The sequence below is a fragment of the Hyperoodon ampullatus genome (assembly GCF_949752795.1).
Source record: "Hyperoodon ampullatus genome assembly, chromosome: 14".
Lineage (NCBI taxonomy): Eukaryota > Metazoa > Chordata > Mammalia > Artiodactyla > Ziphiidae > Hyperoodon > Hyperoodon ampullatus.
Genome location: NC_136927.1, coordinates 5,052,634 through 5,070,651, shown reverse-complemented (window position 1 = coordinate 5,070,651; position 18,018 = coordinate 5,052,634). Strand labels below are relative to the sequence as shown.

At 54.2% G+C, this 18,018-nt stretch overlaps 1 protein-coding gene and 1 pseudogene across 6 annotated transcripts in view; one reads left to right on the top strand and one right to left on the bottom strand.

Moving 5' to 3' along the window:
* LOC307062575 (ubiquitin carboxyl-terminal hydrolase 42-like) overlaps window positions 1-225 on the top strand; it is a 28,370-nt pseudogene extending 28,145 nt beyond the window's left edge. The window contains exon 10 of the transcript in view: window positions 175-225. The product of the transcript in view is annotated as a ubiquitin carboxyl-terminal hydrolase 42-like (transcript). The remainder of the gene's footprint in view (window positions 1-174) is intronic.
* A 1,161-nt stretch (window positions 226-1,386) lies between these two features.
* The window catches only part of CYTH3 (cytohesin 3), a gene marked incomplete at both ends in the record, with an annotated part of 89,857 nt that continues 73,225 nt past the window's right edge, over window positions 1,387-18,018 (bottom strand). For all 5 annotated transcript variants that reach the window (XM_079720214.1, XM_079720215.1, XM_079720216.1 and 2 more), the window contains 9 exons: window positions 1,387-1,459; window positions 1,609-1,763; window positions 1,861-1,932; window positions 2,033-2,109; window positions 5,830-5,941; window positions 6,135-6,283; window positions 6,371-6,483; window positions 7,361-7,441; window positions 13,981-14,099. In XM_079720214.1, coding sequence (XP_079576340.1) covers window positions 1,387-1,459; window positions 1,609-1,763; window positions 1,861-1,932; window positions 2,033-2,109; window positions 5,830-5,941; window positions 6,135-6,283; window positions 6,371-6,483; window positions 7,361-7,441; window positions 13,981-14,099 — 951 coding nt within the window. The remainder of the gene's footprint in view (window positions 1,460-1,608; window positions 1,764-1,860; window positions 1,933-2,032; window positions 2,110-5,829; window positions 5,942-6,134; window positions 6,284-6,370; window positions 6,484-7,360; window positions 7,442-13,980; window positions 14,100-18,018) is intronic.

Below are 18,018 nucleotides of genomic sequence, written 5' to 3'. Positions count from 1 at the left end.
TGAGGGGAGAGACCCTCCACCGGAACAGCCCCTGGGGGCAAGGAGGTCCTGTGTAGTACATGCGGGGGTCCTGGCAGCGGAAATAAAGCTCCCGATAAAAAGGCATCTGTCACCAGCCCCGAATGTCCCAGCACCCGTGCCTCTCGGCCGGCCCCCCGTGCACCCTTGGGCCAGTTCTGCGACGTGCTGGGGCCCAGCTCCAGCCTGCCCTCAGCACACGACTGAGCACCTCTCATTCAGCCACCAGCAACCTGTCAACCTCCTGGTCGGCGATCTTCAGCAGTCCCACCACCAGTGCACATTTGGGGTTTTAAACTATTTACAGAAAAGCCTAAGCGCCCCACTTCTTCATCTCCCCCCCGCCTGCGCTTTTCCCTCCCCATAACGGAAGATCAAATCTCTGAAAACATGGAATAAGGTTATCCCTGTCTCCTTATATGTCTACTCATTACGTTAAGAAATCTGGTCAAATTATTCCAAGCATTCGTTTTGCCAACAAGTTTTAAGTACTGAAGACAGTGGTCACAGCTGGTCTGAACCACGTGTTCAGCTGGACCACAGGACACTGCTGTCTGTGGGCATCATAAACGGTCAAACATGAGCACTTTCATGTGGTCCAACGTACACGCTGTCTATCCTGGGGTTCAGAAGTTACAGGACAAACGCCCCAAACCGAAATTTATATTTTAACAATTCGCCTCTTTTAGAAAGTATCTGTGGGACCATAAAGTCTGAGCTGAACGGTCCCAGTGGACTGGACTCCGCCCTGCCCCGCCCAGTGCTGGCCGTCAAGGACACGTGCGCCTCCCTCCACCAGGAGCTCCCCTGGGCGCCCCCCACGGGCGGGGCGCCCCCCCAGCCCCCCGGGGGCTGCATACGTGTACACATGTAACTGTTCTCAGTGCACAGTATATTCTTGTGTCCAGAAGTTAAATTTATAGCTGCCATTCTAAAAATACTACTGTTAGAGAGTATCTTTCATTAACATTTGAGAATATAAAAAGGCATATAAAAGCTATAATCCTATATATCTGAGAAAAAAACTCAATAAAAAAACTGGTAGCTTTTCCTTTCCTGTTATGATACAAAACAGCGGCTTCCAGAATGGCGAACACCGCCACAAAGGAGCACGTGTGACCCCGCGTCTGCCACGTGGATTTTCACGGCTGAACCACCAGGCGCAGCTGCTGGACGAGACTTCGAGAAGGATACGCTCGGCGCCGGGAGGGCGGCGGGAAGGGACGGCGTGAGGCCCCTCGAGACCAGCGGGGGCCGCCGTCCCTGAGGAGCCAGGCCGGGGGTCCAGGGTGTCGCGGGGAGGCCCCCAGTCACTCTTTGCTGTGGGGTTTGAGTTTATTTTTACCTGCTGCTCAGGCCAGGAAAGCTCTATTTCTTATTGGCAATCCTCCTTTTCCTCGTGGCCAGCATGTCATAGAAAGGATCCCTGCTGATACTGGCTCTGGGGGAAAAATGAGAAAAGAAACTCGGTTAGGCGAGGAGGGCCGGTCCTCTCCCGCGCGGCCCCGCCCCCTCTGCCCCCACCCCATATGACCCACCCACAGCCCCGGGCCCCGCCCTCCGGCCCCGCCCCCGCGGGCCCGGGCGCACCGGATGGACTTCATCCACTCCTCCTTCTCCTCGGGGCTGGGCGCCGAGATGCGGTACACCACGTGGTTGCCCTCCACCACCCGGCCGTCCGCCTCCGTCTTACAGGCTTTGATGACCTGCCCTTTGTGGCTCGGGTTATAAAGCTCGAAACAGTTCTGGTGGAGACAGACACGACGGTCACTCGGCGCCGGGGGAAGGGAAGGGGAGGGGAGGGGAGCGGAGGGAGGGCGGTCGGCAGGGAAGCCAGCTTACGGGTTTCCGCGGGTCTTCCACCTCCCTGATGCTCAGGTTCTCCAGCGGGATGATTCCCCGGGGCTCCTTATCCTGCGGTAGGAGAGCGCTCAGCCAGCCTCCCCCGGCACCCGCGGAGGGTCCCGCGACGCGACGCGGAGGACGGGCAGCCCCGCACCTGCCCTGCACTTACCGTCGTGTATTCAAAGTAATAGAGGCAGTTGTCGGTGAGGATGAACCAGCGCCGCTTCCAGGTCTTCACGCGCCCCCCTAAGAGCAGAGGGACCCCGTGAGTCAGGGCGGCGCGGGCCCTACACAAGTCAGTGCGCTTTTCAGAAATGCCACAGGGGCCGAGCTGGGTTTTAAGTTGCCTTCCTCGTGGAAAATGTTTCACATTCTGCACCCCCCACCCCCGATTCCGCCCGACACTCAGCCAAATGCTGGCCGTGCTGTGCTGCCTGGCCCACCCCGCATGCACCCCGCCCGCCTGCGCGGCACCCAGATGAGCGCTTCCCAAATCTGCTTCCTGGAAGAGTTAGTCGTGATGAATGGTCTTAATTTCCCCACATGGAAATGACAACAGGATGAAGTCAGCGCCGCTGCAGGTCTGTCCAGGACTCAATCCCGCTATGTCAGGGCCATCGTCACATTACTGAGGACTGCAGGCGGCCCTTGGCCGGGGAATTATTAGATTGACTTAATCTCTTAAGATCTGGGACACACACGTGTACACACACACACACACACACACACACACAGAGCTCATCTGTACCTACTCTCTTTACACTATGGAAAAGAAAATCTTTTACCCTCAAATATACAGCAGAAACAAACTGGTTTCCATTTCTAGTTTTGCTCCTGATACAAAGTTTAAAAGCAAAAACTGAAAGAGAAAACATGAGCCTGGTGACAGATGCCCACGATCCACGGGCACAAGGTAAGCAGCGGCTCCCCTGACCCACTGCTCCCCAGGGGACGTGCAGGCAGGCAAGACCCTCATGGCCAAGGGTCATAAACCCGGTCCCTGCTGTGAGGGGTTGGGGAGCCCAGACAGGGACACGGGGGGACATGAAGGGACATGAAGGTCACCCTGAGGGCCGAGGCATGAGGGCCTGACGTTTGTGGAGATCCTGGGGGGGAGGAAGAGACACGCATGAGGACACCCAGCTGCAGGGAGGGGGCCCTGCCTGCAGATTTGGTACCACTGAGGGGTCCTCAGGGACTGAGACCCTCACCCCTGCGTCACTGATGATACGTCTGTCCTCGTGACGGCCGCAGGCAGGCTGGGTATACGGGGCGGCCATGCGGGGAGGCAGCCTCAGCCATGCCCTGAAGGAAGGTCCCCAGATTCCCCAGCTCCCCCCATCTCGCTTCCCATCCCCGTCAGAAGCCTTCGTCCCCCCAAGGCCTCCATCCCCTTGAGGCACCACCCAACCCGTGTCTCTCAGACCCATGGGCTGGGTTCTCACTCCCCGAACCCTGCGTGCAGGCTCATCAGGGCTCTCTGTTCCCTGGAAGGCCTCTCGGCTCTTGGTACCCGGGTTCCCACCCCACTGCCCCCAAGTTCAGTGCCAAGTCTGGAGGAGCCCTCCCTGGTCCAGCTCTTGAGACCAGGGGAGCCTCTCGGGCCGGGGGCTGTGGGCATCAAGATGGAGGTGTGTGGTCTGCGTTGACCCCTGAGCCCAGCCCAGCCCCGGGCCGCTTTTCAGGGTGGCTGGTGGTGACACTCTTGGTCTCCGAGCCCCAGCAGGTTTTGATGCGGGAGACCGAGCGGCTCCACTCATGCACGTGTTTGCGGCTGGACTTCAGGACGCGGGGACACACACACACCTATAGGAAGGAGCCTGGCAACACCTGACTAGTATAAGCACCCACTTTCTCTTTGTAAACAGCCTGCTGTTGGCACGGCTGTTAGCAGACACGCGCTCTCGTGCACACTGCGCACGCCTCTTCTCCACGCCAGCCCCACTCTGACCACACTCCTGTCTGCGTTAACACAACTGACTCATTCTCAAAACGTAGTGACTACGTGGTATTTACTGTACCAGCGTTAAGCGACACCAACAAGCTCTGCTCTGGCGGGGCACCCTGGCCTCCTCAAAGTGCAGTGTCCTCTAACTTTACGATGAGAAACCATCAAGCAAGGTCACACTGCCATCTCCATTCCTAGCCCAGCACGTGCGTGGCCACAATTCTAACTTCTCTGCCCATGTGTCCAGGCCATGCAGGGGCCCAGGGCTGCGTGTCCTCACCGAGTATAGGCGCTGCACCCAGGCCCAACCCAACACGGCCTCCGCATCTGCTTCCTGCAGACAGACCGCCTCCTCAGTCCCTCGGGGGCTGACACCCAGTGACCCTTCCCAGCAGCCTGGCCAGCGTCAGAACTGCTGGCAGAAGTCTGGAGTGCAGATGGGCCACCAGTGTGCTGGGATCCCCCTGGGGACGCTAACAGCCCTGAGAGCAGAGCGGCCTCGGGAGCCGAGGCTCCAGGTGTGAGCTGCGCCATCATCAGCTCTGTAGCCTTAACGAAGACACAAGCGTGTGGCCTCGGGAGCAGGGAAGCAGCAGACCCTGGGTGCCAGCCAGCCCTGCGGCTCGTGACGGTGCTCTGTGCACTGGCGCTGTGGCCCGCTTATCTGCTCAACCAGGTCACAGGCGTGTTGTCACTCATTTCGTTCAGTCTCCAGAGCCAGCCACATCCCCAATGGCACTGGGGCACACTGGCTGCCAGGCCCGCTTGTGCTGTCACCATCCCGAGGGGGGCACTTGCTGGCAACACAGCAACAGGAAGGGCCCAAGTGCTCTTCTGGGCACCTTCCTCTGCCCTCACCCCAGGACCACAGGCTGCATGGGATCTCAAGGTCTGGTGCCTCTGGAAGGTTACTCAGGTATTCAAGTGCAAGGCTACAGTTCTGGGTTTTTAGGCAAAGACCCAGAACTCTTCCAAACCCTGGCACAGCCAGAGAAAGGTCAGAGCAAGACCCCAAATCAGAACAGCTGACCGGTGTTGCGCACCCCTACGCCCGTCACACTGTCACACTGTCACCAGGCCCATGTTTATCCTCTCTCAGTTAAAGGCACAAAATCACCAGAACTCTGTAGGCCCCGGTGTTTGCACAGTGCCTGGATGATGTCAGATGTCTCACGCTCCAATGTCACAGGAAGGTGGAAATCCCAACCCCGACCACAGTAAAAACCCCCTACCAATTCCTAAAATTGCGCAGAAAATAAAAATGCTATTCTACTTGTTTGTCAGTGGTTATGAAGTCCTTAAAACGCTGCTGGACTCTACACAGGTGGTGCAAACATGCACCGCCCGGTGAGTGGGCGGCGGGTGATTTGGCCGTCCCACGCTCAGGCCCTGAGGATGCGGAGGCATGAGCTTGTTCCCCGGGCATCCCCACGCGCCTCCGGCCCCTCACTCCTCACCCAGCCCCGGGTGGGCGTCATGGCCACCGCACCCTGCAAGGAGGGTGAGGTGACCCCAGCACGTCCGAAGCCACAAGGGCCAGATGGATGACAGCCAAGTCAGAGCTTCACACAAACCGACAGAGAGAAAGGAGAGGAAAGAGCAGCTGGGAAGGGGGCAGGAAGCCACTGGGTACGTACCTCCTAACGCAGGACAAGCAGGGACAGCCCGTCACAGAACAGAAAGGTGGGAGCCACAAGCAGAAGGAAAACAACAAGAAGGCACATTTAAACCACTCATCAAAAATCAGCCACACCAAACCAAGAGAGGCGGCAGGTTCCGGGGTGGAGGCACCTGCCTCTGGTACAGAAACTGCCGTGGGCTTATCTGGACACTAGGGGGGGCAGTTTGCTGGGACGGGCACTGCGTGCGGCCCCGGCAGAATGGCCTCGTTCGGCAGGGCGCGTGGGATGCTCCGTGGAGCGTTCGTGCCTCCGGTCGGGGAGGCGCTGGAGCCACCGCGGGGGCTGCTGCCGCGGGAGGAGGGGCCTCGGCTCGGTCCCGCCCCCAGCGCCGCTCACCCAGCTTCAGGAGCCAGCCCTCCCGGTCCGGGTTGAAGAACGTGTGCGTCAGGTCGTTGCCATCGTCCTCGGGAATCTTGAACGGCTCGTTCTTGATGCTCTCGTACAGGTTCTGCGAGGAGGGAAGGCGGCGGGCGCGGGGACTCAGGCGGAGGAGGAACGGCCGTCCCCGCGTCGCCCCCCCAACACGGGGCCCAGGGACCCTGTGAAGACGCCGTGAAACAAACGGCCTGGCGCCGTTGCCCTTGAGCTGAGCCTGACGCTCCTGAGCACAGAGATCGCGGAAGGGGGACGCGGGGGCTCACCCGCAGCAGCTCCTCAGGGAGGTCCCCGCCCTCGTTGATGCCGCGGTTCATGGTGACAAAGCGCTCGGCTGTGGGCTTGTCGCGCACGTTGTGGTTGTGAAGGCTGGTGTTGAGCATGATGATGGCGAAGGACAGCACGTAGCACGTGTCTGGGGGGAGTCAGGGCCGCGGGGCGTCAGCGCTGGCCCAGCGCGCGCCGCCCCTGCGTGTGCCCGGCGCCCGCAGCCCGTGCTCACCCGTGGACTGGAAGACGCCGGGGTTGCACAGGCAGTAGCGAGCCGCGAACGCTTCCATCATGCGGTCGATCTTCTGCGCCTCGCCCGGGAGTCTGAAGCTCCACAGGAACTGCCTGCAGGGGGACGAGAACCAGGGGTGGGCATGCGCGTCTCCATGGCCCGGCTGGGCGGCCCCTCCGCGCCTAGAGGCCCCGCGGGGACCCACGGGACACAGTGGCACGGCCGCTGTCTGTGCTCCGCCACCCACTTGCGGGGGAGAGTCGGGAGCCCCCGCGGCTCTGGGCCAGACACTGACCCAGAGGAACAGAATCCACGTGGATGCACCCCAGGCTCGCCAAGCCTGCACCTCCCCGTGACACCGTTTTCAAACACTGAATCTAAAACTCCTGAACCACGGCTGCAGGATTGGAACCCGCCAGTGTGTCCTTCAGCTGAGGCCAGGGGCTGAGCCCAGAGGCGCGAGTATCAGACAGCAACACGGCTGCCACCTTGGTCCACAGGTCAGGGAACGGCCAAGAGGAAACAGGCTCGAGCTGGGGCAGAGCACGGAAGAGAAGGGCCAGACCAGGACCAGCCAAGGCCGTCGGGCACACTGGGGCCAGGGGTGGCCTCCGATGGCAGGAAACCCACACCCTCCCAGGCACACGCTGGGTGTCCACACAGTTGGTGTTCAAGGCCAAATGTGGCGTAAAGTGGGCCTGTGCCCGGGCGGCACTGAGACCACGCGCAGAAGTGGGAAGGAGGCACGCCCACAACTGTCAAATATCACACAAAATGAAAAAGCAAAGCAACTATGAATGGAACACAGGACCAGCGGCCACAAGGAGGCAGGCGTGGCCTGACACCGCCCACCTCCCTCCCCTCCCCCCTCCTCCCTCCCCCGCCACCAGGCTGCAGGTCTGCAGAGGCCCTTCGCTTGCCAGTGGGTCACCCGGCACCGCTGGGCCACCTGCCTTCCCTCTGCGCAAGAGCAGGTGATGAAACACTCACCTTAAGGCTTGTACAAGGTTGAGATCGGCAAACTCGTGGAGTTCCACAAAAGCTTGAAGAACTTTAATGTTAAATTCATCCCTAGTAAAGAAAATGTATTTTACAGCCTCACTGCATGTTATTTCAATAATTTTAAACAACACTTCCTAAAGCAAGTTTTCATGGTTTTTATCGTCACATGACTAAAAGATCAGGTATTTTTCACTGTGCGTTTGTTTTCAGGCTGAAAACAAAGGAGACCCAGTAGGATATTAAGTGTTTACTTCACAATCAGTACGAGTTAGGGTAAGACCCCAAATACAAGCCTGATGGCCAACGTTCCAGGTTCCCTGCACTGAGCTGTAAGGCACCGACCCAGGTGCTTGGTACAGATTCTCAACCTCCAAAACCACCACGAAGCAGGTGCTAATCTCTCCAGAGCTCTCGTTCCCACCTCCCAGGTGGGATTTTGAAGCTCAGAGAAAGGAAGCAACTCCTCCAGGGTCATAGGCAGAAAGCACAGTCCTGGACCCAGAAAGGAAGGTTTGGAAGAGAAGTAATGCCTTACATTAATAACTAGCTTTTAAAAACTAAACTTAGCATGAGAACACAGTAAAAAAGGTAAAGTTTGGGCTTCCCTGGTGGCGCAGTGGTTGAGAGTCCGCCTGCCGATGCAGGGGACACGGGTTCGTGCCCCGGTGCGGGAAGATCCCACATGCCGCGGAGCGGCTGGGCCCGTGAGCCATGGCCGCTGAGCCTGCGCGTCCGGAGCCTGTGCTCCGCAACAGGAGAGGCCACAGCAGAGAGAGGCCCGCGTATCGCAAAAAAAAAAAAAAAGGTAAAGTTTTATGACAAAAAAAAACTGAAATGACATAACAGCGACAGCTCAATACACTGGCATTTTAACTCCAAGCTGCTGCCACAGGCCCTGGTCTGGAGAAGCAGTAAGGACACCCCAGCCAGCAAAATGCCAGGATAGCACCTAACCCAGGCTGCAAAGGGCTGGCTTACAGGTGTGGGCCACTGACCATGGGGACACCTGTAACTCGCCCTCCCGGGAGAGCAGACCAGGCCTCACCTGAAGATGCTCACCTCCACAGGTGCAGGCCCATGACCTGTCAACAGCAAGGAACGGCTGCAGCTCAGCACCCCTTTGACTGCGACGACACCACCCACCCGAGGGCTAAGGATGACACCCAAGGTGGGAAGAGGCCCCGGCACAAAGTATGTGCTGCATCTTCACCCCCTCCTTTTTCTTTGAGATGAGCTGGTGGCAGGTGTGGGGCTGCTGCCTGAGGGCCCTGGGGCTCCAAGCCCTGGGTGTGCAGAAGGGGGTGCGGACGGGACCCTCCCGGGAAGCAGTGAGCGCTCAGCCCACTGGAAAGACTGGCTCTTGGGCCCTGGTTTGTCCAACACTGCACCTGTCAGCTGGTGTCCTGCTGAAAAGGCCGCGTGACTTCATAAAGGGCACGCTTGGGGTGGGTGTGTGTACACGTGCGTGTGTGCACGCAAGTGTGCTGAGCACCAGAGGAATAGCAGGCAGGCTGGGGTACAGATTTGTGCAGCAGGGACAGGCCTGTGACCCAGCACAGGGGTCTGTTCTAAAGTCCGTGTTAAAGGCAAGACGGCACACAGCAGGGTCCCGGAGCGCACGCAGCCCCGCCGTGAGGCCGCCACCTCCACCGGAGAGAAGGAGCGGGGGGTCCGGGCTCACAGGTGTTCAGTGCTCAGCTTGCAGCTAGTGTGAAGCCCCCCAAGGCCGGGGGGCTCCACCCATCCCCCCGCTGGAGGGCGGTGTCGGGGGCCTCAGTCCTGAGAATTAAATTCTACCTCCGCGCCAGTCCTCCAGGGACTGCCTGCAGGCCGGGCCGCTCTCCAGAGCTCTCCACCTGACCGTCCCCCAGGCCTCGCAAGCTCCTCGGCCCCGATGCCCCACCTCCCAGGCGGCTCGGCCCACGGCCTGGAGCCTCTCACCACCGCATCACCCCTGCCAGACCTTCCCCCCCGGCTGTCCCTGGACCTCAGAGCCAGAGCCTGAGCGCCTCTCACCTCCTGAGCAGCCACCAGCCTGGCCAGAGCCACCCTGCCCGCTCCCGCCTCCGCTCCGCCGCTCGCTCCGCACGGGGCACGGGGACCATCTGCTCCAGAGGGAACACACAGCCCCGCCCCTCCCCCACTGGGAGCCTTCCACACCCCCACTTCCCATCACCCTGAGCACATCCGCCCCTCCCCGCATCCCCACACAGGTGCCCCCGCCCCAGTCGGACGCCCTGACCAGCCTCTCACACTGCTACCCACTCCGCCAGCTCTTCCGCGGTCCCTTTGCCCTGGTCACCTCTGACATCACATGTTTTCTTATTTAGTTTGCTTGTTATGTACTGTCTGTATTACTGCAGCCAACGCAGTTCCACAGAGGAGGTACCAACGCCACCCAAGTGCCTAGAACAGCACCTGGCACAGAGCCAGGACTTCATTTCTTTCTTTTTTTTTGGCTGTGTTGGGTCTTCATTGCTGTGCACGGCCTTTCTGCAGTTGCAGCGAATGGGTGCTACTCTTCATTGCGGTGGCTTCTCTTGTGGCAGAGCACGAGCTCTAGGCACGTGGGCTTCAGTAGTTGCAGCAGGCAGGCTTCAGTAGTTGTGGCTCGCGGGCTCTAGAGCACAGGCTCAGTAGTTCTGGCGCACGGGCTTAGTTGCTCTGTGGCATGTGAGATCTTCCCAGACTGGGGCTCGAACCCGTGTCCCCTGCATCGGCAGGCAGATTCTTAACTACTGTGCCAGCAGGGAAGTCCCCATATTTTTGGACTAAAAATCTGCAGGCACTGCCAGACCGTGCACTATACTAACGTCATAGTTAATTCAATCTCCGTAGTCGCACACCTGCCAGAGGACGCCGGGGAGTCACTCAGACTCTGGCCCTCCTATCACGCCGTCCTGTGCTAGGTGCCCGTTAGACTCGGTGCCTGAACTCCTAGAAGACCCTTCCATTTCTTTAAAAAACAGCTTTGTCGAAACATAATTCACAATCTGTATAGTTCACCCATTTCAAGTGTATCATTCAACAGTTTTTAGCATACTTAGTATATCACAGATCTGTGCAACCATCGCCACGAGCAATCCTGGCACATTTTCATTCCCCAGAAAGAACGCCCACACCTCAGCCATCGCCTCCCCATCCTCACAGTGCCCCAGCGCCAGGCAACCCCTCTGTTTCCTGTCTCTATAAATCTGCCAGTTCTGAGCATTTCATATAAAATATATTCCTCATTGCAGTGCACAACATCATGGCCTTTTGTGACTGACTTCTTTTCCTATCACAATGTTTTCAATGTTTTAAATCCACGCTGTAGCATGTGTATCAATACTTCCTTTCTTCTTCATGCCCAATAACATTGCATCGTATGGAGAGACCACATTTTCTTTATCCATTCGTCAGTTGCTGGACATTTGAGTTGTTTCCACTTTGGGGCTGCAATGTGGCTGTGAACACTGGTGCACAAGTTTCTGTGCATACAAGTTTTTTTTTCCCCCTTGGGTTTGTAACTAGAGTAGAATTACTGGACCACATGGTAAGTTTACCATTTTGAAGAACTGCCAACTACTTTCCAAAGTGGCTGCACCATTTTTTATATAGCGGTGTATGAGGGTTCCAGTTTCTCCACATCCTCACCAACATTTATCATCTTCTTTAATTACAGCCATCCTAGTGGATATGAAGTGCCGTCTCACTGTGGTTTTGAGCTGCATTTCCCTGATGACTAATGATGTTGAGCATCTCATCATACGCTTATTGGCCTTATCATATGCCTATGTATATATCCTCTTTGGATGAATGTCTATTCAGATCCTTGGCCCATTTTATAATTATTTGTCTTTTTATTACTGAGTTGTAAGAATTTTTTATATACTAGATACAAGTCTTCATCACATTTATATATGACTTGCAAATATTTTCTATTCTCTGGGGTGTCTTCTTCCTTTCTTGAGGACGTCCTCTGAAGCACAGATGTTTTGAAATTTGATGATTCTACTTTTTTCTTTTGCTGTCATATCTAAGAAACCCTTGCCTAATCCAAGGTCACAGAGATTTACCCCTGTGTTTTCTTCTCAGTGTTTTATAGTTTTAGTGCTTATACTTAGGTCTTTGACCCACTTTAATTTCTGTATATGGTGAGTGACCCACTGACACTCTTTTGCAGGTGGCTGTCCAACGGTCCCCACACCACTTGCTGAAAGGACCATTCATTCCCCCGCTGAATTATGTTGGCCCCTCAGCTGATGTATATATGAGGGTTTATTTCTGGATTCTCAAATTCTATTCCATGGCCTTTCCTTCTACTCTTATGCCAATGCCACACTGTCTTGATTAGTGTAGCCTTAGTCTGTTTTGTAATTGGGAAGTGTAAGTTCTCCAACTTTGTTCTTTTTTTTCCAAGACAGTTGTGGCTATTCTGGGTCCCCTGAATTTCTACATGAATTATGGGATGAGCTTGTCAACTTCTACAAAGAAGTTAGCTCAGATTTTGCTAGGGAGTACATTAAATTTGTTTTGTTTGTTTTTAATTAAAAAAAATTTTTTTAGTTAATTATTTTTTCACTGCGTTGGGTCTTTGTTGCTGCGCACAGGCTTTCTCTCGTTGCAGCGAGCAGAGGCCACTCCTCATTGCAGTGCACGGGCTTCTCATTGTGGAGGCTTCTCTTGTGGAGCACGGGCTCTAGGCGTGCGGGCTTCAGTAGTTGTGGCACGCGGGCTCAGCAGTTGTGGCTCACGGGCTCTAGAGCACAGGCTCAGTAGTTGTGGTGCACAGGCTTAGTTGCTCCGTGGCATGTGGGATCTTCCCGGACCAGGGCTCGAACCTGTGTCCCCTGCATTGGCAGGCGGATTCCCAACCACTGCGCCACCAGAGAAGTCCCATGTTAAATTTGTTTATCAATGTGGAAGGTACTGCCATTTTTGCGATATTTAAGTCTTCTAATCCATGAACATGGATGTCTTTCCACTTATTTGGATCTTTTAATTTTTTTTCAATAATACGTTACAGTTTTCAGAGTAAAAATTTCGTTCTTTTGTTAAAATTTATTCCTAAGTGTCTTATTCTTTTTAATGCTACTGTAAATGGAGCTGTTTTCTTATAATATCCTTTTTAGCATTTTCATTGCTACTGTGTAGACATATGAGTGAAACTGTATATTGATCTGATATCTTGCAACATTACTGAAATTATTAGTTCTAATAGTTTGTTAGTGATTCCCCAGGATTTTCTATATGCCAGATTATGTTATCTGCAAATAGAAACGGTTTTAATTCTTCCTTTACAAATTAGATGCCTTTACTTTCATTTTCCTGCCTAACTGCCTTGGCTCGAACTGCCAGTGCCAAGCTGAATGGAAGTGCTGAGAACAGTCTTGAACTTAAGGGGAAAGCACGAAGCTGTGGGTTTTCACAGGTGCCCCCTATAATGTTGAGGAAGTTCCCTTCTTTTCCTAGTTTGAGTGTTTTTATTATGAAGCAGTAAATGTTGTCAAACGCTCTTCCTAAATCTACTGGGATGATCGTGTGGGTTTGGCTCTTTATTCTATTGACATGGCATCTATTGATAACTGATCTGCGTATGTTGAACTAACCTGGCACTCGTAAGATAATGAATACAGTTGACCCTTGAACAACATGGGGGTTAGGGGCAGCGACCCTCCACTCAGTTGAAGATGTGTGTGAACTTACACAGCCCTCTACAGACGGGGCTCCTCCATCTCCACGGCTCTGCATCTGCAGATTCAACCAATCGTGGATCACGCAGTTCTGTGGTATTTACTACTGAAAAAAATCCACATACAAGTCAACCTGCACAGTTCAAACCCGTGTTGTTCAAGGGTTCTGGTGCATAATCCTTCTTCGATATTGCTGGATTTGATTTGCTAGTATTTAGCTGAGGATTTTTGCTTCTACAGTCATAAATGATATTGGTCTGTAGACTTCTTCTATTGTGATGTCTTTGATTTTGGTATCAGGTAGCACTGGCCTCACAGAGTGAGCTGGGAAGTGTTCTTCTTTTCACTTTTGATCAAGTATTTTTAATGAAAAGCTCGAAACAGAAACCACGCTGGCTGAGCGACTACTGGCCTTCTGTTTAAAAACACTGCTGTCTGCTCCTTGCCCAAGTCTATTCTGACACATTCAGGGGATGCGCTGCCTGAGGACTCCTGCCCTGCCCTCTGCTAAGCAGAGTCAGTGGACTTTTAGGTGGAGAAGGTCGAGAAAGTAAGCCTGACTGGCCGCTCTCCATTTAAAAAATAACAACCTTCTACCTTTACTCATACCCCCAACTAACAGGGGAAAGGCGACAGCTGAGAGATCCGGGTATTTCTGTGCAAAACAACCAAAGACGCTTTCTGAGGCAAGGAGCGAGAGGCAGTGGCATTCTTGGTTCTGTCCTGGTTTCCTGGATGAGCAGAGGATTCCAGAGGAACGGCGACCCCGCCCAGCCCCAGGACACCCACCTCTCTCTGCTCACAAGGGCACAGGGGAGGATGTGGCTGCGCTGGACTCGCTCGGCCAGCACAGCCACTCCCAGAGCCCACGTGATAGACCCTGATGCAAGGGTCGGCCCGGGTGGGCAGGCTGCCCCCTGCCCTTGAACTCACCTTTCACCCAGGTAGTCCCCGATCACAGTCTTATTCAGGCCTTCCCCTTTATACAAGAACTGGGCCACATCCTCCGGGGAGCACTGCAGCAGGTCGTTCTCTATTAGAAACTGAATTCCCTGAATAGGAGCGTAAAAAGGAAGCACCGGTTAGGAGGGTCACCAGACTCGTATTTCAAAGATAAATACATTTAGTGTCATGACCTTACTGGTTTGGACACGGCAAAACTAATACAAGAGCACGATGGGATTCTCACATCACCATAACACATTTTACCCATCAGAGAAAAGCACTTCCACACCTCCTGGCAAATGCACAGGCTAAGAGATGAACAAGTTACTGACAAGTAACAAACAAGTAACAAGACAAACAAGTAACAAACAAGTTACAGTTCTAAGTGTTATTAGAGATCATAAAAGCAGAAGGAACAATGACACCGAACTTCCCCGGCTCAGGAAAATGATCTGTGCCGTGTGCGACAGGAACACATCGTACATGGTTGACCGACCCAACACCCATCCCAAGCCCCGCTTCCCAGACTCCCCTGCAACCAGAAATGACCTTGTGAACAGATCTGGTTAAACAGACAGAGATGAAGCCTGTGAGGAGGACCCAGGAAAGCTGCTCCTTCCCTGATAAAAGGGGACCTGACAGCTCTTTCCTCCTCCTTCCTGCCCTGAATGCAGATGTGATGGCAGGAGCCCTGGCAGCCGGCATACAGGGAAAGGCTGGGAAGAACACAGGACCCCAGTCCTGCCACCTGGGAACCACTCGACGCCCTGCGGCCACCTCTGCCGTGAGAAGACAGCCCGCTGCATAAGCTGTCTTCACGGATGTGCTGCCACCTGTGGCTGAACAGGTAACCAGTCACCATGCCACTAAGCTCACAGCAGTCAAATCCACACCCATGGAAGGACCTACGGAGACCAGCCCAACAGTCTCTATGAGCGGCTGCAGAGGGGCTGCTGGGCCCGAAGTATCGGTTCTCTGTCTCACGGGAAGCCCTAATAATAGCAAAAATTTACCTCGGGCAGAGCTTCTGAGCTGGTTTCAAAATACATGTTGGAAAGCTTGTAAGGGAAGAGGGAATTCTGCCCAGAAGCTGTTTCTACAAATGCAGCTAACAGCCTAAAGGCCCAAGACCAGGGATCTCTCATGCCCCATGAATCCATCTGAAGAGTCTATTCATTTTTTTAAACACATGAATGTCCACAGCAGCCTCATTCAGAATTTCTAAAAACTGGAAACAACCCAACAGTGGGTCAGTAAGAGAACCGACAAGTACATTGTAGCACATTCACATGATGGAAGACTACAGCACGAGATGGAATAAACAATAGCACAGATGAATCTACAGACGTGACATGGATAAAAGGACTCAGCATATTTTAATTCCACCTACGTAAATTTTTAAGAAGGCAACACTCATCTATGCTGATAGCGCAGAATTCATTCCCTAGGAGGAGATGCCAGGAAGGTGCCCTGTAATGTTCCACAGCTGCGTCTTGTTCTGGGTTGTGGTTACATGAGTATTTAAATTTGTTAAAATTCTTCAAGCTGTACATTTAAATTTTGTGCACCATGTTATTCTTCAAAAAAAAAAAAAGTTTACCAAAAAAACCCAGTAAGTCTGACAATCTTAAATTAACTGCCCTATATTTCTGGTGGGAGCTTAAGTGGGTACAGCCACCTGGGTATCATCTTCCAAATCTGAAGACACACACACACTGGAACAAAGCATTCTGATCCTAGGTGTGCAACTGTCCTCACCCAAATTCCGGAAAACAAGGCCTTGGACAAGGGCGGTGCTGGCGCTACTTACTCAGGGGACACGATGCCACGCTCAGGTGCCCATGGAGCAAGGCGAGGGGAGACTGCAGGGCTGGGGATGCCCTCAGGGCTCTGTGAGGGAGGGGAGCTCTGTGGGGCTGGGCAGAGGTTCCGAGTCTGACCTAAAAGCCCTGCCAAGAGGCCAGAGGCAGAGCTGCCCCCAGCTGCCTCGCTGGAGCCCTTGGAGTCCTTGTCGTGAGGAGTCCCGGGCTGGCTGTGGGTGCAGACAGGAGACTGCCGCTCCCAACACCGTAGGGGCAGGGGAGAGGGCCTCCTAGGAGCCCGAGGTCGGGGACAAAGGTACCAGCAGAAGCAGAGGCTCCCTGGGGGATCGAGGCTCACATCGGGGTGACAGTTCTGGCCTGCTCTTTCGTGACCACTTCGGCTGTGATACCAGTGAGGGCGGTGGCCCAGCGGCCAGCCTCCCTTCTGCGGATGCTACTTGGCTGTGTGTCCTCAGTGGGGCCGAGGCTGCGAGAGGGTCTTGCATCCTTCCGACCCTGCTCTCTCCCCACCCTGCCGGCTGTCTGCAGAGTCATCCGACCGGCAATCTCTGCGGCCAAGGGACCCCGGCAACCCCGTCAGCCTATGCCCCCCAGAATTGAACGGGCTGCGGATGAGGCTTTCCTGGATTCTTCCAGGTGCACACGACCTGCTCTAAAACCCAACGCTCCCCAGTCACTCGGAAACTTCTCCAAGAGGAAGTGCCATCTAACCACCTCCCAGGATCTGGGAAGGCAGACGGGCTCAGCACGAGGGGATCCCTTCTGTGCTTAAACGTCACATAAGGCAGGCAGAGGAGGCCCCGAGGGAAGCCTGAGCTCCCTGTGCAACAGACGGAGGCCCTCCCTGGTCATGGAAAACACAGAGCCACTGGCGTGAGCCCAGGCCACAGGCAGAGAGCGCAGCTGCGAAGGAGAAAGGGGCCGGCTGCACCCGGGAGGGGGTGAGGAAATAGAGCAGAGGAAGAGGCCTGCTCTCGGCCTGAGGACACGCACCCCTGTCCAGAGGGGAGGAGACGTCACACTCCGGGAGGGATGCAGCCACGGGCAAGGATGCTGGCAGCCCCGGGAGCTGCGAGAGAGGCTGCAGCAGAGGCTCCCTTGGAGCCTCCGGAAGGAACAGGCCCCACCCACACCTGGATTTCGGGCTTCCGGGCTCCCGAACTGCGAGAGAATGAGTTTCCGTTGACTGAAGCCACCAAGGTTGTGGCAGTTTGTTACGGCAGCCCTAGAAAACGAATACATTAGGTAAACACTAAGAATTCAGAAGTCCTATTTTATTGCTATTTTTAGTGGCGACTCTTAATTTTATTTATTTATTTTTTGTTTGTTTGTTTGTTTTTGCGGTACGCGGGCTTCTCACTGTTGTGGCCTCTCCCGTTGCGGAGCACAGGCTCCGGACGCGCAGGCTCAGCGGCCATGGCTCACGGGCCCAGCCGCTCCGCGGCATGTGGGATCTTCCCAGACCGGGGCACGAACCCGTGTCCCCTGCATCGGCAGGCGGACTCTCAACCACTGCGCCACCAGGGAAGCCCGCGACTCTTAATTTTAACAAATTTTTAAACTTATATTCACCTACCAACATCCAGAAAACCTTAGCCAGCTTTTAATTTCCTTCCTTTCCTTCTTGCTACTTACATATTGAGATAACCTGGGACCTAACTTTTAAAAGTATTCTTACAACGATCACTGTAGACTTAACTGTCAGTTCTTCTGGTCTCTCTGCTCCTCTTCTTTTCAACCCCGCATCTCGCCCTCGGGCTCACCTCTGGATCAGAGACGTACTACGCCAACTACTCCATGTCTGGCACTCAGAGAAGGTCTGAGTGGTTAATTTAAATCACTTTTCCCCAGACTTCAGAAAACATGATTTCCCTTGACTCGGTGCTGCTGATGACGAGCTTGCTGTGATTTTGTTTCTTCTTAGAGAATCTGCTCTTTCCTTCCTGGAAATTTCGTACACTTCTAATCCACAGGTTTCCTGATATCTTACTCAATATATCTATGCATATAGGTCTTTTAAGAAATGTATCCTGCTTAGCATTTGGTGAACCCTTTGAATTTGAGGACTTGATCTTAATCTAGTTCTGAAATATTCCAATATTTTTTTGAAATATTTCCTCCACTCCAGTTTCTTTTTTTTTTTTAAGGTTTTTAAAATTTTTACTATTATTTTTATAATTTATTTATTTGGCTGCCTTGGGCC